The sequence below is a fragment of the Oxyura jamaicensis genome, chromosome 3 (genome assembly GCF_011077185.1).
Source record: "Oxyura jamaicensis isolate SHBP4307 breed ruddy duck chromosome 3, BPBGC_Ojam_1.0, whole genome shotgun sequence".
Lineage (NCBI taxonomy): Eukaryota > Metazoa > Chordata > Aves > Anseriformes > Anatidae > Oxyura > Oxyura jamaicensis.
The window spans coordinates 99078141-99102894 of NC_048895.1; the positions used below are offsets into that span (position 1 = coordinate 99078141).

At 36.2% G+C, this 24754-nt stretch overlaps 1 protein-coding gene across 2 annotated transcripts in view; it reads right to left on the minus strand.

Moving 5' to 3' along the window:
• Window positions 1-3160: 3160 nt before the first annotated feature.
• The window catches only part of PXDN (peroxidasin), an 82869-nt gene continuing 61275 nt past the window's right edge, over window positions 3161-24754 (minus strand). For both annotated transcript variants that reach the window (XM_035321239.1, XM_035321237.1), the window contains 7 exons: window positions 23024-24527; window positions 22029-22163; window positions 19223-19431; window positions 10834-10954; window positions 8141-8273; window positions 6796-6909; window positions 3161-6135 (listed from right to left, as the gene is read on the minus strand). In XM_035321239.1, coding sequence (XP_035177130.1) covers window positions 6013-6135; window positions 6796-6909; window positions 8141-8273; window positions 10834-10954; window positions 19223-19431; window positions 22029-22163; window positions 23024-24527 — 2339 coding nt within the window. In that variant the 3' untranslated portion in view covers window positions 3161-6012. The remainder of the gene's footprint in view (window positions 6136-6795; window positions 6910-8140; window positions 8274-10833; window positions 10955-19222; window positions 19432-22028; window positions 22164-23023; window positions 24528-24754) is intronic.

Genomic DNA, 24754 nt, shown 5'->3' on the forward strand with positions numbered 1-24754 from the left:
AATAAAATATAAAATAAAATAAAATAAAAACTACAACTAAAAAAAAAAAAAAATGTATCATTTTCTGTTAACAGCATTTGAGGCTTTAGATAAAAGCATAATTTCCAAAATAACTGAATTTCATCCAGAGGGTGTGAAAACCCTTGATTAAAATAGCTGGAGTATTCCTTCAGTAACTGGAAAGTAACTGGAATTGTTCTCCATATTATGAAAGCTGTCACTTTTGCTTCCCATTTGTAGCAAGATGAGTGCTTTCTGCAGTAAACGTGATTTAGGAAAGAGCAAGTGCTGTGCTCAGTATCTTTTCTCAAGAGTTCCTGGGAACTTTGAAATCCAAATCATGGAAATTCATAATCAACTATGCTGAATCTAGTGCCCAAGTACAAGGACAGGAACCCCAATATAGCCCTTTGTCTAATGTTTCTGACTGGTTGGCTCTGAATCCTTCTCCAGAGCAATCCTTTCAGGCCTGTAACCAAGTTCACCAGCTAAGTTCATTCACCAACTAAGACCTGCTATTCTGAGGGGCTGGTGATTTGCCAGAATAAACTTTTTGGCCTTGCTGTCTTGCGAACTTCTTTAAGTCCCTTAGTTGTAAAAGTATGGGGTAGAAAAAAAAATGGTGATCTTCAATGAAAGAGAGGCAATGCTTTGTGGTGGGGGACTGAAAGGCATCCCTATTACCACTCTGATATTTGGTCAAATAAGTAGCTGAATCAATTCCCATTGTTTGGGGACTCTATTGCAATCTAGCATAAATGCTACTTTGATATATTCAATATGTTCAATATTCTTAATGAACTGTCAGATTCTGCCTGAAAAAATTAAGAGTACTAGCTGATTTATTTTATTTTATTTTTCTCCCCACCAGAACAGTTACCTCAGGGTAACTTTTTCATGTTAATCTCTATGAAAAGAAACAAGAAGTGCTTACTGGGCTTAGCCTAGGAATGGCTGTGAGCCAGGTTAACAGCAGACACCGTCTCATAAAGATATTAGTAGGTAATGCAATTTATTTTGGCAACACAGCAACATTTTTAAAGTATGTGACTTGTGGGATTGTAAAGTTGTATTATTGAGGGAGGCATCAAATAGATACAAACACATTTACTGAACACAAAAATTAGGTTTATTCCGTTATAGCAGGAGTTTCTGTTCTGTTCCACCTCTGAGTGTAAACAGTTCATAATTTTTCTGCTAAACACAGCTGTTGAGATTCTCTTGTAACTTATATCTGATCTGTACTTAGCTCTGTCTGTTACGGGGCTGGAATGCTAAAGCAGAGTGAAAGGACCATTCATAACACTGAGGGTGGATAGCAAATATGTTGGGCAGAAAACAGAAGCAAAAACGTGTTGGAGGTGGAGAGGTTTCCTTGCTATGTCACAGCAGGCAAAGAGTGAAAAAAGGAAAGAAGAGCAACCATAACATGAAAGTAGGCAGCCAGGATAATTGTAAAATAAAAGCTTAATATTGCTAGGTTGTCTGCTTTAAAATATGGTGTTAGCAGACAACAATGCTGCCTTTTCATGACTCAGTACAATCTCCTGTTTAGGTACATCATAATGCAAACCTGATTATAACAATATTGGTATCTAGTAATCTAAAATCTAGTAACATGCTTATTAATTTATTGTTTCTCATTGGCTTTATTATGTATAACATTGTTGCTTTCCACTGGGAGCCAAACACAAACTCACAACCTTTCAGTGTTAGAGATATGTGTATATGGTCATATTGCTATTTGATGTTCATGTATTCCATCTAACAAGCTTTTTGTCACATACCAGGTTTCATTTTTCTTGTACATAATAAAAATCACTGTAGTGAATTCAGAAATATACTAAGCTGAACCCCACATTGTAGATGAGAGAGACCATGAGAAAGCAGTAGTCTTTCTTCCTGATGGTAATTTTATAATGGTACTGTGCTGTATATGCACAATGCTTAATCTATTTCCTGAAAAATACAATACCTTAATGTGTAAGTTTTGATCTACTCAAATATACCAGCTTTTGATACCTCATTTTAATTTCCAACACAAAGACAGAACACAAAGGAACAGCCCCAGAATGTCTAAAACTCTCACTGTGAAGATTACTGATTTGGGAAATGCTACAGGGGGATCAAAAAGAAAACACAAAGAAAAAGATTTTAGATCATATAACAACTTGCATTATGGCAGCAGAATATTATTTTACAAAACAAAGTTACTGAGTATGGGATATCATTCCCTGTGATGAAAACTTTAATCATACTGCAACCAAATGATTCTTAGGTGAATTCAACCAAAAGGCATAAAGTGAATTTACTCAGAGTATTTCAAGTCTCTGAATCTTTCTCCAAAGTTTTATTGTAATGACTAAAAAGTATAATCTCTTGTACAGGAGACTAATTTTAGAGGTGCACCAAGCACACGTGTTTTATGACTACCTTTACCCTCTCAGCATCCTAATCTTGCTCTGTCATTGCTTTCCTTGGATTACCACCAGGAAGGTGACTGTCCTATTTGCTTTGTTTCAGAGCAAAAACATAAAAAGGCACAGAATGGAGCAGATACAAAGTGGGATTTTTTCATACATTGTCTACAGTCTCAGAAGTCCAGAAGTAGTCAACTACAGACAAGGGATTCCATGAACGTGGATTCCTGAACTTGTGGAATGATGTCAATAAAGAACAAATGTGGAATCAAATGCATGGCAAGGCAATTCAGGACTGGATCTATTTGAAGAGCCGAGGGAAGTAAGGAAACTGTGTAAAATCAGTCTGTATGTAAGTATTATGTCAGTAGTGAAGAGATACTTCACTTCTCGGCCAAATTTTTTGGGAAAAATGTCCAACACTAAGAACACTTTCAAATAAACTTATACTAAGAAATAAGAGTACATTTGAATATTCCTTGGTGACCCTACATGTATTTTTTCCCATCACCTAGAAAAGAACAGTGAATAGATACTTTATATGACATAATGTTAAAGAATCTATCTACATAATTCATTAGCTCATTCTTTAGTTCTGAGAAATGGAGTCATGACTACCTTGCATAAGAGAAGTGGTATAGTTCTTTGTATAAAATCTTCATACTGGAATCAGTATGAATCTTCAATCTTCAATCTTCAGCAATTAATCTAAACAATATATCTATCAATAAGAAATCGTGTTTACTTGGAAATGTGGCCCATTTTATTTTAACTGAAAAGCATTCATTATACAGTGCAAACAGTTCTTTGGTAAATTTACTGATTAAAATAAAAACAACAAAGACTTTGCTTTAGGTAACATTAAAAAAAGAAAATAAATATGTAAAATTTGCAACATATTACAGCAATATTCTCACAGTGGATACTGAGGAAATGGTCATCTAGCCATTGGCCACTGTTTCAGAAATGTTAAAATTAATGCTGATTCTTCAGACATGACAATAAAACAAGTACAATCCATGACTGATTACATTTTAAACTGTGCATAAAGACTTGTTTTTCCTGAATGGTTTATAATCGGATGGACAGCGGAAAATAACTAAAAATTACACTTATTTAAGCATACCCAGACTCCTAAGCCCATTTTATATACCATATGAGTAAACAGTGAACATTGAAGAAAACCTCCCTCTTTATTCTGGAGGCTGAAGAAAATGAACAATTGGATATATGTTACTATTTTATAATGTTTAAATGGAAACTCTTTTCTCCAATAAGTGGAATTTTTGAGAAAGTTTATTTAATATTAAATTGGAATAAAAGAATGTAAGTAGTAACCAGCTGGATGTATTACTGATTTATATATCTGTTTAGACAGTTAAATTATATTTGGTTCAGCTCCGCAATTCTTCCTCTTTGAGGGATTCCTGCTATAGGTCAATGGGAAGGAATTCCATCTGAGTTGGACTTATAGGACGAGACATGTGGTTTGGACTCTCAGCAAAAGTCAAAAAAAGACCAGAGTATCAAAGGGATACAGGAATGACAGCCTCTAGAAACCATATGATACTCAGACATGCTCGCCACACACAATTTCTGAAAGTATTAAAATAGAAAATAACATAAGTCAAAATACGGTATATAAAATCAATTAAAATATTCTAAAAAATATAAATTGCATTTCCATGTGTACCTTCTACCACACATCTTTAACACACCACTCACATGTACATATTGCTCTTACTATATATAGTATGAAATTATTTTCTGTAGCAAGCTTTAAAGATACACCAAAGTTTGAATGTGTGTCGTGGTATCTGATTATCAAACTTGAAATTATTAATGTTAGTAATCAGAGAAATTATGTGCCAAAATATAATAGTGGAACTTATTTTGTTGTGCTAGGTTAGTTATTAGACAGGTATTTGATTTACCATGCAATAATTAAGTATCCAGTTTGTTTGCATAATCTGAAATGTTTAAGATGAGAATGTTAAATTTTGTGCAGAGTTCTTTGATTCCAGATCTCTGCTCCCTCATTTTGAACAAAAAATTCAGAAGTCAGTGAAAAACTAAAGAAGAGCTTGGTTCTTGTTAGTCCTAACTTGGGAATTAAGGACAGAGCCTTAAATTCTAAAATATTAAGTAATTAGGGAGAGAATCAGTTCTGAACAAACAAACAAACAAACAAAAAAAAACAAAAAAACCTGTAAAATGAGGTATGATAGTTGTCCTTCACTGAATATAATATATAATTCCTGGTCAAAAATATGCAGTTTGTATTCTAAAAAGTATACAACTTCGAAATGCTAGTGTAGACATATACTCTATTATGTTAAACAATTATTAAATGGGAACTAAAGTCCATTGGCAGACCATTTTTAACATGAATGATAAAAATATGAGGTAAAAATATATATGCATTAGATGAAATTGAACAACAACAAAAAATCAAATACCTTGTCAGAAAAAGTAGTCAATCCACAATTAATCATGATGCTTGATTTAGACTCTTTTTTTTTTTTTTTTTTTTTTTTTCAACAAACAGTGCCACAATATAACCAGGAACATATGTCTATTGACAATATGCACAGTAAGTCAGTAGGTATCTTTGTATATAAAATGGCATGTGACATGGTTTCACATTCTCAAAACAGGGCCATACATATATGTGAGCTGATCTGAGATTAAGAGAAGCATGCTTAAAAACTGGACTGGATGGTCATGTTACAATGATTTAAAATAGATGAAACAAAAATAAGTTGCCAAGCAATTACATATTTTTTGACAAAAGAGATTATGTTCATGCTAAGATCAAATGCTACTCTGCCATGTGTGTTTTCCTAAAATGAGGAACACTGTCAATTACACCTGTAATATACATTCAATTGCTTTTTCAAATGCTTCCAATTACATTTACTCATGTTTCCCTAGTAATTCCAGCCTTTCTAGTTTGAAAATATTGAATCATTTTGCTTAGTGAATTAACAAGAGGATGTTGAAAGGTGCACTCTGATTTTCTTTACTTTCTTGGTGGTCCATTTGTAGAAGAGATAGTGTGATTGAACAGCATTTCCATGCATATGTGGTTTGTAGAAACTGGTCCTGTATCGCATTGGTTTGGGCACAGTGAGTGACCTTTTGTTTTCCCATTATATACTAATGAATAAAAAAGAGCTAAATTTCAAGTCAGACTGGAACTGAAAATGGAACTTTCAACATAACTGATCATAGATGGGGAAAAAAGTGTTAATTTTAGCCTAAGTCTGAAGTCCAGTCATTTTGGATACCTAAAACTATCTGACAGTGTTCTCTTAAAGTAGCACCAGTTTTTAGTTTGTCTAACCTGAGAAGCTTAACACACAATTAACTTTGACCTGTTTGCTAGTTTCCCTTTCATTATTTTTTGCATTGTGATTACCTTCATGGGCAGAAAATACAATGATACATTATGTTACACTGTTACAGCACCATTAGAATGTTGTAATCTTGATTTCTTGCTGTTTTAAGCTTGTAGCTACCTGTTTTTGCCATCAGCAGGCATTGATATGATCTGAAGAGTATGCACCCTAAAATCTAAGAAGAAGAAGACTTATGGCTTCTTTTTATTAATATTTTCTTTTAAGCAGACTGGACAACAATCTCCTTTAATCTTCACAGGAGCTTCACAGTCAGCTGGCGGGCATGACTCCACAAAACAGGTAATCTGACCAACCTGTGTCAGGAAAACAAGGAATGAAATCAGACCATACTTAGCTTCATTTTCCAAACAAGAAACATCTTTTTCCCATTATTGAAGCATGTGTTTTCATTCATCCTCTCTAAGATCTTGGTTATTAAAAAAACTGTCACATAGTTTATTTCAGTATCAGTGCCTTTGTATTATACCTTCTTCTTATGCCTTATAATACATTCTGTATTATACCTGAACAGTATGTCATCTTATTCAACATTCAGGCATGAAACTGGGATGCCAAGTACCCCCATATTTCTTTGACTATATTTTAAAAAATGCTACCATAATAAAAGAAAATGAAAATTTAGCAATAAGCTAGATATGCTTTTATTGATTTTCAAGGATTTTAATAGACTTCTTTGAGAAGTACAATTAATTTTGTAGCTAATTTGTAAATTTGTAGCTCATTTTGCCAGTACCGTCCCTAAAAATGGAAATATAATAAGAGGTGGATTAAAAAACATTGTCATGGGCAGGGATATATGAACAGAAATCTCTTTTTGCACCAAATAACTGAAGATCCATACAAGAGAATTAGAAACTATTACCCAGTAATTACCAAACACAAAGCTGGAAATACTGATTTAGAAACAGAATCAGATATGATTTCTATCTCAAAATGGATTTCCACATACTCACTTTGCATTCACACACAGTACAAGGGTCCCTTTTCCAGGTTTCATTGCTGGAATATGATTTACCCTTTTCATCAGTGCAATCAGTTTTACTGAGGCGTGATTCAAGTTTTTTTATCTGTAAGTATTAAAAAAATAATAATTGAATAAAAGCAAAGTTTTTATTTATGCAAGGTATTCTGTCTTCTCTCTTATGCTATGCCATCCATGATAGGTTTTTCTTCTGACTATCTAGTTTGCATAATGCTAAATACCTGGAAATGTGTAATGAATATGTAAACAGCCTTTCAAAGGAAAACGAACAAAGGATACATCTTTCCTACCACTGGAATATACATCTTGAACATACAAAGACAAGCAAACTACATCTGACATATGCTAAGGAAAATGTAAACTTTCCAAAAGGTCTGAATGAAAAGGAGGTAAAAAACAACAACAACAACAAAACATAATTTAAAAAGTTATCTTTGATCTTTGACTGTATTTTTTTTCTTAATGATGAAAAATAGGGGTTATATGGTTAGTATAGCTTGCTGGTTGTGTGCCACTTGGGAACAGTAAAGGAACCATCTTTAAAAATCCCTTGGTCTTTTTGACATCCAAAAAAGACAGAAAAACAGACTGAAATGTAATAAAACTTAACTTGGCCTACCAAAGCATTTCCACTGTCAGAGCGCTCATTGTTGATGAGTGTAACAATAATTTAATAATGCCATCAAAGATGGAAGCAATCTGCTATGTAAATAAATACATGATGTATATTTATGAATTACATTGGAAAGCTGGAACTTAATTTTCTGGGCAAAATCTTTGGCCTATTTTGGATTTATCTGTGCTATACAGTACACATTTTTGAAACCAAGTTCTTAAATTATTTTGATATTGAGTCATTATGTCTAAGTTATTCTGAATAAGGAGGCTATGCTGCATCGCAAAAGTAAGTGATCTAGATTTTAACTATGTTCATGGCAATCTGGCATATGATTTCTTATGGACTCCACATTTTAATCATAGTTTTACTTAGATTCTATGCATTTCAGATAAGAAAAAAAAGATTTTTTTTCAACTACACAGAAAAATTTTTAGAGCAAGACTAATCTCATGTTTAGAATACAATGGTTACAGAAAGCTTCAGGTTCAAAAGTCAAAAAGATCTATAGAATAGATCAAAGAATATTTTAGTATGATTTCAGAAGAATATAGAAATAAAGAATAATAACACACCATGTTGTGTTGTGTTTTGTTTGAGATACTATGTGGTGGTTTTTGGCTGCAGTGGATGTCTATGATGTTAGGAGAACATGATAAATTACATCTAGAGTTAGAAACTATCCAGTATAGCACCTTACCTGGTTTCTGAGGCTTGAAATAGTTTTTTGCATTTCCAAAACAAATTCTTTGAAGTCATTCACTATGGGCATATTTGAGTTTTCATCAGATGCTGAGGTGGCATTACGAAAATATTTACTCTGTTTCATAGAACTGCAAGAAATTGATGCCATGTCAGGATATTCACCTAGCTCATTTTTATTTGTCTAGATATTTTAGAACACTTAGCACAAATGTAAAGAGGAACCAACAAGCGTAGGCAGTTGGCCACACTGAACACCAGTGAGCCACAACAGTACACCAGACACACTAGTGCTGAAGACAGCCTCAGGTTGGGTGAGTTATGGATTACTGTTGATGTCAACAGTGACAGTGAATTTCTTATGCTAAGAAGAATAATGTATGTATACAATGCATGGGAAAACAGGAAGTTGTCATCTGTGACATTGATAGATCATCACCTTAAAATCACTGGGAAAAGAGCCCTGGAATCTCTTGAGCCTTAAATAGGAAAGCAGACTAAACTGAAAGAGCTTTAAAAAGTATTACTTCAAAACATGAAATTCACCTTTCATATTAAGATTCATATTTTTTTCCTATATTTACTCATTAGCAAACAATGTATTTAAAGAAATGTCTTTAAAAAGAAGTTGGTTTTCATAAACAAATGAGAAAAAGTGCTTTTAGATATAGACACATTCCTGTGTCCAATTTAATTAACATTTGAAATGAATGCTGTTTATCATACACAAAGTCTAGAGTATTCTGACTATAGCACTTTCTAGCACTTTCCTGGTAAGTGTCATACAACACTAACTTGTGTTACTTGATTCACTCTGTTGATGGGAAAAATGTATACACTTATGAAAGGAACTGTCTGTAATATATAATATATTATTTGGCAAGACTTAAAAAACTTATGTATTCAAAACCAGGAAAGCGCTAATTACACTTATTACATTAAGATCTCTGAATCCATACAAGCATTCCTATTCTGTTACCGTGTCTTCCCCAGAGCTAAGGGATACCCAAAGAATGAACAGGCAAAGTACTCTTTTCTATATTAGGACTCATGATTTATCTTCCTGTATAAATTAAAACTGCACTTATTGGCAGGTATTCAAGCTACTTAGTTTTTCCCATAGTTTTTCATCTAAATTAAAGAAAAAGAACTCAAAACAACATAACATGCCAAAATTCAAGTAAACCAGCTGCTATTTTGTAACTAAATGTTTAATCTTCCCCACCTGCTTATGTTATTGAAAATGAGGATGAAAAAAGAAAAAAAGATCTCACCAGAAAAGTAATTTAAATACAATGAGCATAAGAATTGACAAGAATGTTAAAAGAATGTTGTTGCTCTAGCTGTATATATGCTTTAAATAAATTATTGTAAATTTACAATTTTGTAGTCCTAATTAGTACTTTGACTGTTGTAGATCTTTGAGCTCATTTCTGAAAAAGTTAACATCATGTTAACAAAAACAAGCTGTTTCTCAGATACATGTTTATATTTTCTTGCTTACATTTTTATGCGATTTAACCCTTCTGCAGCTTTATAATTATGGAACTAATTTCTTTTAAAAATGAATTACATTAATTTGTAAATTCAATGGCTTCTAACTGTTCACTTGCATAACCACATGAAACATCCTTGTTCAAGGGTTCCTTCCAATGACCCTTTCTTTTCTTTTTCCATTGTCTCTAAGTAAGCTTAGACTTAGCTACTGCCTTTTCTTGTTTAAGATTAGAAACCTTTTACCCTTAACATCTAAAGGCTCTGTTTCTTCAGTACAGCTTCCTACCAATTAAGTGAAATATAATGCTGGTGTATCTTCAGTACATTCACTTGAATATTTGAAACTGCTGAAATAAACATAACTTTCTAAATATCTATCCAGATACTTTCCTTGCCTTGAGTGGGTAGACTCTGGCTGAATATGAACCAATGTTCTCCTCAGTCAAGCAGATAATTTTATTTGCTAAAAGAACACATATATATGGAAGCAATGAAGAATGTTCAGTTAAATAAGAAAGTGAAGGATCCCCATTTATATTCTTTATAAAGTGTCCAAGCAGAACTCATTTCATTACACTAATTCAAAGATAAGTTTTGGTTCATTGGAAACTGTAGGGACATTATGTAGATTATTTATGACATTGTGGTTTACTTCCTGGCTAGAGTATTTTGAGGACTATAGAGTTATAAACAGCATTGTCTCTCTGCAGCACCCCTGCTTTCCACTTCTGCTTTGAGGTATTAGAAGCAATCTCTACTATCATAATAAATTTTTATGTTAGTGTTATCAACACTTGGTTTCCTCTTACTTCTGCAGGAGGATCTGGCAGCACTGAGCAGAAAAGGACGCAATTTAGTTTGGTTCCTGCAGGCACAGCACGGCTGTGGGATTCCAAATCCCCCGAATTACACTTTACTACTGGCTTTTCTTCCTGTAAAGCACAGGAAGAAGAACTATACTGTGTTACACACAAAGAGACTTACACAATTTTGAGCTTGAAAATAAAGTGATTTACTGTTAGTGGCTATGCAGAAGTGTCAGAATGAAATACATCAATGATAAACTGAAGAAAGCAGAGACTGGAAAAAAAGCAGTATGCACTTACAAAGAAACCCCTCAGTTTCATTCAGTTTTGAAAACACATGTTTTCTCATACTTAAAAAAATAAAAAATAAAAAAAATAAAAATCTTACCTTACTGTTTTGGTCATTTTCATTTTCTTCAAGGGCTTGTCCTCTTGAAAGCTGTAGTCAAGAGAACGTCTTCCCCGAAAGTGATATGAAAACGCATTAAACTGTCCTCTAGTTCTACAGTCTGAAATTAAGCAAGAAATTAAACATTACAAGCCATAGTATCACCAGTTAATATATTTTCACAGTATCTTCTGAATTGGCAAAGGCATATCCCTATGGAATCAGCTTGAAGGCAACTGAATACCTCTGAGGGATGCAATACTTAAGAGTTAGCTGGAAGTAGAAAATTTTATTATTCACATACCTTTTTTTTTTTTTTGCTATGAAACAAAGGAATAAAGATTTTTATTTATTTATTTATTTGTTTGTTTTCACAAATATGTCACTGCTACTTTAACCATCCTTTTCAGATCCAAAATTTCCACTCTCTTGGCTTTTAATTATTTTCTTCTTTTGGAATGAGATAGTTACATATGGAGGAAAACAATAATAGAAAAAACAGCCTATTGCTTTCTCATCTATTCCAGGTTTGTTATATATGACATTTGAAAGAGAATATTTAATTAAATCCTGGAGAACATTTGCACTCTTTATTGGTTGACCAGCCCTATGTACAAAGTTGAGAGATTCGAAGATATCACCAGTCATTAAGAACTAAAACATTTTATTCAGTAGAGTAGAAGTCTCAAGCCTGAGAACAATTATAACAGACATTTTCTACTAAGATCCAAAGAGGATGACTTCACAGGATGAAGTATGTCTTTCCAGTTATTATTTAGACTTCCAAAAACAGTGAGTATTTGAAAAGAGTCCCATAAAAAAAAAATGGAGCAGCACTTTGGAGAGGAGAGAATTATAAAATAGAAGTTTTCTTATTTCTGTTTGCAGAACAGTTTTTGTTTAAAAACAAAAAGTCATCATGTGCCAGGATGTTGCACAAACCAATAGCATGTTCAACTATTAGAAGCAAAGAGTCTACTAACATAACAGAATGGAAAGCTGAATAACAGGATCCCATGGATATATTATCCCAGTTAAGTCTGGTATTAGCAGACTGAGCATTGAAAGCAACTGAATAGGGGAAGAAGATATTTTCTCTGGTGTTTCTCTTAATGTGCAGCAGATCAAGTTTATTCAAAAAGGCAGTAACATCTTAGCAAATATTATTTTGGAATTTAGCAGTACCTACACTAAATACTTAAAGTATTAACACAAATCATTGCACAAGTTTCAAGTCAAGAAAGAGTCTCAAAACACTGTTGAACTGAGCAACATGAAAAATGAATGTAAAATTCTTGTTCCATGTAAATTAAACAAGTAATATATTGATTGGTCTGTGCTTATATGAAAATAAGTATCTTGGACTATTTTTATTGCTTTTGACTTCTATTTAATAAGACTTATCATCTCTCTGTTACTTTAAAAAAAAAAAAGTTGTTCATGGTTTGATATTAATGAAGACAGGGAAAAAAATAAGACTGACAAAAAAAGCCCTGATTAATTTTCAATTCGAAAGCAGTACCTGCAAATCATTCTTGAACAGTTTATCCACTCAGTTCTCCTTCCCCTTTCCTTCCTTGCAGCTTGTTCCCTCCTTGATTAAATTTATTCCCTTCCTCATATAATAAATGGAGCACTAAAGAACTACATGATACTGGCTGCCAACATATTGTTCATTCTTCTTGTGTGTTCTGCTGCTTCTCACACAAATGTCTTGCTGCTCACTCAGAAGCTAAGCTGTTTCAGATGGGAACAGACTGCTGTGTCTGTAAGATACTTGCCATGAAGACATTTTTGATTACTTCTAGATACTTCTATATTTAGTGTGAAAAGAAGGGGGTCACTCTGAAGGGTCACTGGAGAAAGAACTAGTTTTGGTCAGAATACTTTTTTTCTTAAAGCAATCTGTTGCTTAAAATTTTCCTGAATGCCATAGAAATTTTAGCTTCTTTTGGAAGTCATTCTGATTTTTTTTTTTCTCCTTTCTTTAATATCTGCTAAGGTCTTGTCTAGATTTTTCTTTGGTACAAAAGCACAATGGTCTATTCTGTATTTCTAATCCTAAACTGGTGTTTAGAATCAAAGCACCAAAATCCTGGGAAGGTTTTAGCATCTTACACTGATAAGTATGAGAAACATATGTTCAGGGGCAACTTCAAGTACCCAGACCTGACATTTCTGTAGTTTTTAAGGACTTACAAGTGTCAACTTGCCAAATGAACAACTCTAGTTCTTGGTTTCATTTTCAGAGGAATAAGGGAGAGAACTGTTGTTGCTGAGAGGTGCAGGACAAAATGCTTTCAGAAAGCCTTGTGTGAAAAGAAAACATGCCCAGGCATGAATTGCATTTTGATATTTTGAAGATCTCTTTGTAAACAATTTTCAATGTTGCAGAAGAACTTGCAGTCTCACCCCAAGACTGCTGTTAACATTCTGAAATTGTAAAGTCTTCCACAACATTTAGTGCCTAGCCCAGTGTTACTTGGTATTTTCATTGAAGACAAAAGGGCATAATAAGAAGAACATAATAAGATATAATACTAGAAGTAAAAGTCAGACAAGCTGTAGCTTGGAATAAAGCACAATAGCTAAAACAAATAGTTGATGCCTTCCTGAAAGCCATGCTTAAATTAAAGAGATTAATGCAGGCAATACAAACATAAACTATGACATAATTCGTGTTCTGGTCTTAAAATGCAAGAATCCACAAATTTAGGTCTATCCCATTGGAAGACCGTATATAAATGGATTCAGAGGAAGTATGTGTCTGAACCGGTGGGATTTAAATATGTTTAATCCTAAATTTTATAACAGTGTTTTCCAGAATTAATCCAAAAAGAACATTATCTGTTTCAGAAGATATGTTGATTGCTAACTGACAAACTGTTAAGGAAAATTGTCTTCCTAAACCAGTCTATACTTACAGGGATAAACTGTGCTTTGACTGAATCACTTCCTACTGGGTTATTATTTGATATAAAACAAAATATTAAAGATATTTTTTCATTTTGATTTATAAAAATTGTGCAAAATTTTTATAGACTCACAATGGAAAACATTTCCACTTTATATATTTGGAGTAAAACCATGTTTCCATTTGAGCCACTATCTGTTTGCACATAATCTCCAGTCTTTTTTTTTTTTTTTTTTTCTTTTTTTTTCATATAATTCATCTCAGAAACATTTGTCATGTTCAGAATAATTTCATGCTCATCTTTGAGGGAAGAGATAAAAAAAGTGGAAATAAAAAGTCAGTAACAGTAATCACAGAAACTATACTGAGTACTTTTTTTAAAAGTCCTTTTTGCACTAAGCCTGAAAAAAAGCACCAAAAGTGCTTCTCTGGAAAATCTGAAGTTTGGATGCTCTTTGCTGAAACAGAGCTGCAATAATTCTTCAGTAACTTCTGTTTCCAACAATATAAATCCATTTCCAACAATATAAAGAAAGATAGAAAGTGAAGGAAACCAGAAGAAAGTCTTGTGTACTTCAGCGGAATTCACGCTTTTTTTTCCACACCATAAACTAGTAATTCTGTTGTATGATTTGTTAACTGAAATGTAAAGGTAATCTGTTATTGTTATTATAAAAAGGAATAATGTTCTGCTTTATAAGAAAGAAACACTGGCTTTACTCAAGAAATCTAAGAAGTAGCTTTTTGTAACTAAGAAATTCTTCTGTTCTTCATGTGGAAAAGTATTTTGACTTTAACAAAACAGGAAGGATAACAAAAACAGATGTGTTTTTAAACCAAACTAAAACAGCTGAACATATGGGTCACTTATTAAACACACATAAAGTGCAACGATATAGTATTCTGTATTCTACTTTTTAACTCAGTACACTCTAGAAGAATTTTAATTATGAAATGAGTAGTATTTTAAATGTGGAAAATGAATATGGTTTATATTTTTTTCTAAATAAACAAACAATAGTAATAAATTCAAAGAAACAGTACTGGGCAATCATCAGTTTAAAAGCCAAACTGTGCAACATCTTTGAACAGTAAATCTCTCTTTTTGTTTGTTTGTTTGTTTGTTTCACACTTTTAATAACACTTGAGTTTATTGTCATGGTAAAGACATAATAGAACAATTCTTCATTAGTAACTGTGTCTGTACTAGGTTGAAGGGACATCTTCCATCTGTTTACATCTTACAGTTAAATTCTTAAATTCTGAGATATATCACCAAAGGACTGACTCTCTGTTCCTCAGGATAATTACATTTTTTTTTCCAAAGGAATTAAACAGACTACTACAAGAGTGTCTGCTTTCTCAGAAGTACAGTCCACTGGTTCTTCATCTATGCACATCTTTTCACTGAATTTCACTAGCTCATTCAGCAGCAATAAATCCAAAACAATTAGCAGAAGAAAAGATGAATATCTCAGATCAGAATATCTCAGATCCAAATACCTCTCATCAGTGTTTCCACACACTACTGGTATTGAAAGTGAGGTTTTTACTAAGTAAATTTCAAGATACTAATAATCATCAACAGATAATACCATTATCCTCTTTAATAAAAGCAAGTTTTTTTTTTTTTTTTTTTTTTTTTTTTTAAGTTAGTAATTTGTTTGATGGTAATTTCTAGATGAGCAGAGTTCCACAGAAAAGTTCCTGACAGGTGTTGCACACGGGTCATAACAATCCCATGCAGGGGTATAGGCTTGGGGAAGAGTGGCAGCTGGAATACTGCCTAACAGAAAAGGACCCAGGGGTGCTGGTCAACAGCCGGCTGAACATGAGCCAGCAGTGTGCCCAGGGGACCAAGAAGCAACAGCATTAGTGTGGTCAGAAGGACTAGAGATGTGACTGTCTCCTTGTGTATGGCACTGGTGATACCGCACATTGAGTACTGTGTTCAGTTTTGGTTCACTCACTGTAAGAAAGATATTGAGTTGCTGGAATGCATGCAAAGAAGAGCAATGAAGCTAGTAAAGGGACTAAAAAACAAGATATGAGGAGCAGATCATGGACCTGGGCTCAGGGAACGTAGATTATTCCAGAAGAAAGGATCTTGTGTGGAGACCTCATAGCTCTCTACAACTACCTGAAAAGAGTTAGAAGCAGCAAAGCTGTCAATCTCTCTTCTCAGGTCAGAAATGATATGAGGAAATCAAGTTGTACCAGGGGAGGTTTAGATTGGGTATGAGGAAGATTTTCTTCATGTAATGGGTGGTTAGGTATCAAAACAGGCTGCCCAGTAATGTGGTAGAGTTGCTAACTCTGGAGGTACTTAAAAGATGTGGCATTTAGAGATGTGGTTTAGCAGTGATCTTGGTATTGTTAGGTTGATGGTTGGAATCAATGATCTTAAGAGTCTTTTCCAACCTAAATAATTCTATGAAATTCCTGAATCTACTTTTTCAGCCGTGAAGATAACAATCAAGTTTCATCATGAGAAGATAATACTGTAAAAGAGAGCTCAACAGAGAGATGTTGTTGTCCTCTGAAGAATGTTGTTGTTGATGCTAATAATTCAAATCTGCAAATCATTCTGTAAATCTGTGTGATGCAGAAGATTCTCTTGGGAAGGGATCTTCTAACTATGTGAAAGATGCAGTGACATCTGATGTGTTGATGCTTAAAGAGAGGTCATTCTGAAAATCTGTATGCAACATGGGTTAGAGGCCAATATTTTGGCTACCAAGCAGCATGGCATTCTCGATTTCTTTTGCAACATGACAACAGTGCTAAGTAAACTCTGTTTCTGGGGAAAAGTCTGCCTATTGCTGAAGAAAATGTTTTCCCACTGTCCTAACTGTTGAAGGAGATGGAAATGAACAGGAATGTTTGTCCACAAAAGATTGTCTACAACAATCACTGCTCAAATCTACGTTTACCATGTGTAATTTAATATGTGAATGATCACTCATTAAACAAGGGTGGTGGTAGCAGTTTTGAATCTTATTTCATTATTAACAAGAAAGGAACATTATTACATTTCTTTAAAGCTTTGCAGTTACAGGAGATAAAAACGTTATCTCAAAGACATCCACAGAATCACAGAATAGTCTAGGTTGGAAGAGACCTCCAAGATCACCGAGTCCAACCTCTGACCTAACACTAACAAGTCCTCCACTAAACCATACCCCTAAGCTCTATATCTAAACGTCTTTTAAAGACCTCCAGGGATGGTGACTCAACCACTTCCCTGGGCAGCCTATTCCAGTGACTAACAACCCTTTCAGTAAAGAAGATCTTCCTAATATCCAACCTAAACCTCCCCTGGTGCAACTTTAGCCCATTCCCCCCATCCTGTCACCAGGCACATGGGAGAATAGACCAACCGCCACCTCACTACAGCCTCCTTTATGGTACCTGTAGAGTGCGATAAGGTCACCCCTGAGCCTCCTTTTCTCCAGGCTGAACAGTCCCAGCTCCCTCAGCCACTCCTCGTAGGACTTGTGTTCCAGACCCCTCACCAGCCTTGTTGCCCTTCTCTGGACTTGCTCGAGCACCTCGATGCCCTTCTTGTAGTGAGAGGCCCAAATCTGAACGCAGTACTCAAGGTGCAGCCTCACCAGAGCTGAGTACAGGGGGACAATCACTTCCATAGCCCTGCTGGCCACACTGCTTCTTATGCAAGCCAGGATGCTGCTGGCCTTCTTGGCCGCCTGAGCACACTGCTGACTCATATTCAGCCAACTATCAAGCAATACTCCCAGGTCCTTCCCTGACAGGCAGCTTTCTAACCACACATCTCCCAGCCTGTAGCTCTGTTTGGGGTTGTTGTGCCCCAGGTGCAGGACCTGGCACTTGGCCTTGTTGAACTTCATACCGTTGGCCTCAGCCCATCAGTCCAGCCTATCCAGATCCTTCTGCAGAGCCTTCCTACCCTCAAGCAGATCAACATATGCACCTAACTTGGTGTCATCTGCAAACTTATTGAGGGTGTATTTGATCCCCTCATCCAGAACGCTGATAAAGATATTAAAGAGAACTGGCCCCAGTACTGAGCCCTGGGGGACGCCACTAGTGACCGTCCTCCAACTCAATTTGACTCCATTCACCACAACTCTCTGGGCCCGGCCATCCAGCCAGCTCATAACCCAACGAAGTGTATGCCAGTCTAAGCCATCAACAGCCAGTTTCTTGAGGAGAATGCTGTGGGGAATGGTGTCAAAAGCCTTATTAAAATCAAGGTAGACCACATCCACAGCCTTTTCCTCATCCACTAAGCATGTCACTTTGTCATAGAAGGAGATCAGGTACATCAAGCAGGACTTTCATAAACCCATGTTGACTGGGCCTGATTGCCTGGTTGCCCTGTAAGTGCCGCATGATGACGCTCAAGATAATCTGCTCCATGAGCTTCCCTGGCACTGAGGTCAAACTAACAGGCCTATAGTTCCCCAGGTCTACCCTCTAGCCCTTCTTGTAGATGGGCGTCACGTTTGCTAGCTGCCAGTCAACTGGGATCTCCCCTGATAGCCAGGACTGTTGATAAATGATGGAAAGCGGCTTGGTCAGCTCTTCTGCCCGTTCTCTCAGTACCCTCGGGTGGATCCCATCTGGCCCCATCGACTTGTGTACATCCAAATGCTGTAGCAGGTCACCAACCATTTCCTTGTGGATTGTGGGGGCTCCATTCTGCTCCCCATCCCCTTCCACCAGCTCACGGTACTAGGTGTCCAGAGAACAACTGGTCTTGCCACTAAAGACTGAGGCAAAGAAGGCATTAAGCACCTCAGCCTTCTCCTCATCTCTTGTAACTAAGTTTCCTCCCACATCCAGTAAGGGATGGAGATTCTCCTTAGTCCTCCTTTTTGTGCTGATATATTTATAAAAACATTTTTTGTTATCTTTAACGGCAGTAGCCAGATAGAGCTCCAGATGAGCTTTGGCCTTTCTAATTTTGTCCCTGCACTGCCTCGCAACATCCTTATAGTCCTCCTGAGTGGCCCGCCCTCTTCGCCAAAGATTATAAACCCTCTTTTTTCTCCTAAGCTCAAGCCACAACTCCCTGTTCAGCCAGGCTGGTCTTCTGCCACACTGGCTCGTCTTTGGACACGTGGGGACAGACCGCTCCTGTGCCATTAAGATTTCTTTCTTGAAGAGTGCCCAGCCTTCCTGGACTCCTCTTTCATTGTTCAGCATGAAAGCTGATCAGCAACAAGAGAGAATCCATCCCTTGGTAGAATGTCAGATGAATAGACAACTTCTTAAAGAGGACACTTCAGTAAATAAGAATCGTCCTCACTCTTTTTTTTTTTTTTTTTTCCTCTTGAGAAGTTAAATAGTAATGTGCTCCAAATCTGAGTTTGTAACCATGTAATATATCTTAACAAAAAGTGAACATGAATCAAGTATCTTCTTAAAATAGAATGAACAAGCACCAAACAAAGCATGCATTAATACACCAAAATCCACATGTATACTGACCTTCACAGCAATCTTGCCACATCCTGAGATCCAGCTTAGGAATATCTTCACAGCTACTATATCCATGTGGGAATTCAGCCACCTTAAAGACATCATGTTGTACCCGGGTTATGTTGTCACCATTGTCACACAAAACTCTGGCAAGAGATGTCTGCTTGATCTGAGTGAGCTGAGCAGGCGTGAACACACCCGGGTTCTCATACCATAACCTGTAATCTCACAGAAAAGACAGGTTTGCTAGTGAAAAAAAAAATACAAAATATGCACAGATTTTGCAATACTGTATTCAGAATTAAATTAATTATTCTATAGGTCCCGTTACCACATATCTTTACATTAGAATAGAATGGTTCAGTTGGAAGGGATCTTCAAATATCATCTAGTCCATTGTCTGACTTCTTTAGGACTAATCAAAAGGTAAAGCATATTAATGAGGGCATTATCCAAATGCCTCTTGAACACTGATAGGTCCGAGGCATCAGCCACCTCTCTAGGAAGCCTTTTCCAGTGTTTGACCACCCTCAGTGTAAGGAAATTTTTCCTAATGCCCAGTCTGACCCTCCCCTGGCACAACTCTGTGCTGTTCCCTCATGTCTGGTCATCGGTGACAAGGGAGCAGAGACCGGCACCTCCCTCTGTGCATCCTCTCCTCAGGGAGCTGCAGGGAGCAGCACTGAGGCTACCTCTCAGCCTCCTCCAGACTGGGCAACCCCAGGGTCCTCAGCCTCTCCTCACAGGACATGCCTTCCAGCCCTGTTACCAGCTTTGTTGACCTTATCTGGATGCTTTCAAGTATCTTAACATCTTTTTTATATTGTGGAGCCCAAAAACACACACAACATTTAAGGTGATGCCATATGTAACTCTTTGGGTTTGCACCAGCCTGAGCCCATGATCCTTGGTTCTTTGGCCATAATGGGCACATAGTGGAATGTATCTGAGGGTGTGATCCAGATGCCTAAAGCTAAGTGCTAGATGTCACTTCAACCCCCCTTTGTGCTGGGCTGAAACTCTGAAAGGGCCCAATTTGTCAACAAAATCTTTGACATATTTTCTTGTTCCATTTTAATGTCTTGGATACCTTCAGACATCTAAAATGGGTAGATTTAGACATCATCTGGACTACCAGGTTCAAGGTTCTTTTAGGGTAGTTTTAGATTACCATAGATTTATTTTTCCAGACAATTTTCCTATGGGTAAAAAAATATATACATATACATATATATAGAATTGCTGAGAAGATAAGAGAATGGCTAATCTACACATATTTTAAGATTAAAATAACTGAGATTAAGATTAAAATAACTGAGTTAAATTTACTACAGAAATTTATTGTATCATTTTCATAAGGTGTTGGATAGTAGCCAATGTAATTCCAAGCACTAGGATCAGAAAAACAGATTAAGAAATCTTCATCTTGACATGAAATTAGGTTCACTTCAAACATTACTCCTTTTCCCTGCACTTGCACATTTGTTTTGCTTGGTGCTGACAGCTTTGATCCTCTGCCCATTGTGAGGGTTTTTTAAAGTGAGAGTTGCTTTCATTATGTCTAATAATATTTTACTATTTGCTGGCAGCTTGCTTCAAAATATTTGTATTCTTTGGACAGCAGAATCCCATTTCCTAAATATTAAATGTTTTCCTATAGTTACTAAATATTGTTTCAGGGAGAGGAGAGAGAAATCTTTTGCTGGAAAAGTGCACACAGACACACAAAAAAGCAATATCATCCTGTTGTGACACAAATAGGTACTTCTCACCAGCAATCTGGAGCACATACTACATATATTTCTACTTTTCCTTTTTTTGCCTTCAGGCATGAGATTTTTATGTTTTACAGCTTAACATTTAAACAGATTTATGTATGAAAGTTGTTTTTACAAAAAAAAAAGAGCATACAAAAAGACTTTTGCTATTGACTACAGAAATTAAAAAAAAGCCTTTATACTACGTTAAGTAGCAATTCTATAACTAACATAAAGTAAATAATATTAGATAAAGTAAATCACATCCAATTTCCTAATTCATCCTCTATTTCTTTTTCAACTAGGACAGAACTAATCAGTACAAGTCTTTCAACCATCATGCCATGTAAAAAGCAGGATTGTAGGACACAAATGATGTCAAAATGAGGAATATGTTGACTTTCAAATTCCAAATGTGTATGCTGAATCTACCCAGAGAGTTCTGGCTGCTGTAACAAAAGCAATGATTTCTTTATTTTTTATCTTTTTAATTCCTGGTACTGTAGAAACTCGCAATGAGAAATTGTTCATAATTTGCATGTAAAGTAATTTAAGAACAATTATTCAATTGTGTACCTGGGGACAACCTGTCTGCTTTTAATGCACTTTAAGTGCACAGACTGCTTCTATTGAAATGTATGGTGTGGTCATTGTACTGGGTCTGGCTGGTATGCAGATTCCCCCCGCATCCAGACGGAGTGATATTTCAGCTACTAAGAATCAAGGTCAGCTGCCCTGGGGATGTTAACTTTCCCTGCAGCAGCCCATACAATGCTGCGCTCTGCACTTGTAGCTAGAACAGCAGTGGTATCACACCGGTGTTGTGTCTGCTCCTGAGAAGTGCTGGCACAGCATCAGGACTCTCTCTAACCCTCCTAGGGAGTGGGCAGAAAAGTGAGAAAGAAACATCACCAGGGCAGCTGACCTAAACCAACCAAAGGGATATTCCATACCATATGAGAAATGTGGTTTGATCTTGAAACAAGAAATTGCAACTCCTATTAATTAAGCGTCATCTATTTAAAATTACTTTTGGTTTCCATGGCATTTCAATTTACCTGTCTCCATCCCGAATACGCCTGAACTGGGTGCTTAACAGACACATCAAAGTTGGCCCCAGTCGGCTCCCTGGAACTAAGTCTTCTACCATTAAAGCAGGAAATAGGTCTATGTTCAGTGGGGAACCATACAACCTATAAAAAAAATAACATGAAGATTTAGTATCAAATATTATTAATTTACAAAAACAAAACAACAGTAACTAATAAAACTAAGGGGAACATATATGAATAACACACAATAAAAAATGACAGTGGTAGTGCTATATTTTTTGTGAAGAACCTATGGTGTACTGCAAGAAATCCAGCAATGTACATTACATGTACATGAGCAATAGCATGGGGGACTGTAACTCTACTCCACAATTTCATTTCTCCCAGTAGATTTTTTTTTGATTCCTAATAACTTTCCTTTTCAATAACTTCTCTATCCTGCCCCCCCTGAACACTTTTCCTTTTATGCTACCAAAACTTCATTCTCTTTTATTTTGTGTAGACAAGCAAGAGATGGAAGGTCGCTGAACGCCTAGTTTCAGATATTGATCCTTCTAAAGAAGACCAGATTACTTGTGATGAAGGATGTACACATGAAAATACAGTGAAAATAGAGTGATTGATATTCCTGTCTTAGTTTAGTTCTTGCTTAGTATGGAATGGATGGAACTGAGCATGTAAATCTTTCCATGAGATTGGCATTAAATATGACCTTACCTTAAAATAACATTAATATTTAGCAGCAGTTATAAAAACAGTTGCTTCAAATCAATACTTTCATGAATACATGCAACTTCATATTGTTCACTGAGATCTAGAAGTGGAGTAATTAACTGCATGTGGGAATTTTCCACATCTATTTCCTGATATGGTTGGAAGTTTATTTAAAAAAATCTCTTTACCAATTTTTTAACAAATATTTTCTTTCAGATAAGACATTTAGCTACTAATTTCACATGCACACTTAGATAATGGATTGTTTTTCTTCACCTCAGGCTCACCTGCTAAGTTTCTCCCTGATTTCAGGATTCTTAATTTCATTTTTCAGATCTTCAAAAGTCTGAGCTGAAGAAAGATTACAGTAAACTCTAAAATCATGGTAGGGAGGAATTCCATGATCTCTGCCTCTCTGAATATTCATAGCTGCCAGATCTAAAGCCACAGTACGTGCCATGGAGAAGAGTCTTTCTGTTAACTCTGTATTGAGTAATTGTGATGGGACTCGCATCTTACCAGCAACACCAAACAATCCCCTTAGAAGTGGATCAATGCCTCCTTCATTTACAATCCGAAATGGAGAGAAGAATGCCTTATGAAGAGGTAGATGGCCTTGTGGAATAGGTTCAAAATTTTCATCCAGTCGATACAGAAAAGGATTAATGAGTGTGTGACCAAACCTAAAAGCGGCAGTTGCAAACTCATTAGTTATGCCAGAATTAACACTGGGATCATAACCTTTATATTCGCCAAGCATCTTCATGCCTACCTCTCCAAAGATCTTAGGTAGCCAGTGGCTAAATGTTATGTGTTGCATTTCTGCACCAACAATTTTGCGTGTTTCATGATATATTGTGTCACCATCCCAGTGTGGGTTGAGTTTCAGTAGCTCTGTGGCAATTCTGTTGTGTTCTCTAAACCACAAGGTATGGATACTGGTAAGACCCAGCTGTTCATTAGAACGCTGATCACCTGCTAAGAAGCAGGGAATTGGGCTCTCATTTTCATCCCTCATACATTCTGTTGGTGGGCCAGTAGCAAACGGAAGAAGGGGCTTGCCAGATCTTTGTACAATGCCCTGTCTCAGAAGACCCCTTTGACTTGCCAAGTCTCTGATTTCTAGTGCTTCATGGTCTGAACTGCCATACACGTTGGATGCATCAATATATGAAGTCAGCTGGTTGATCTGTTCTCGTGGGTATACAGAATTCATCAAGAGAGATGTCATGCCACTTCCACAAACTGGACTGGAGCGTACAAAAAACATGCAGCGTGCACCATTTCTAACTCTGGGATCATTTGGTGGAATCATGATCGAAAAGCATGGAGGATCATTTGTGCAAACTGAACTGCAATGCTGACCATCTGAAAACCTGGCCTCACTTAGGGCAGCAACAGTGAGGTCAAGGTCGTGATCAAGAAACTGACCCCACTGCATGAGCATGTGAGTGTACTGGTCATCAGGAGTTACAGTTTCAGTTCCAATCAGAGTAGTTGAAACCAATCGAGGCATTGGGAGTGCATATCCATTAGAGAGCCTCCTGGGTTCGATTCCCCGAGGCAAATTAAATCCATTTTCATAGACTGATTTTAACAGACGTTCAAAGGCTGTCAGAGAAGCGCCCCACATGGGATGCTGCAGGTTGTTGCATGTTCCATCATGTGTCCTGTACTTCTGGTGAAAGCACATATCTGAGCAATTGTTCACTCGTCGATGGGCTGTACAGCCTGAGAGATTAGCTATCAAATTCAAGTACTGTGGGGATACAAGGTCATTATAGTGATAACCTGAAACCAGAAGAAAGAAGAAAGAAAATCAAATATTTGTAGAATCATGGTCCCCAAAGATCAGGCATTTATTTGGAAGTTATTTTATAATACTGTACTTTCCACATGATTAATACCCTTACTGTTCAGAAAAATAAAAAGAATAATCACATACATATATTACAGCATTAGGTCATCTGAGCAACAACTACTATTCGGTCAGGAGGTGATTTTGTAAAATGACAATT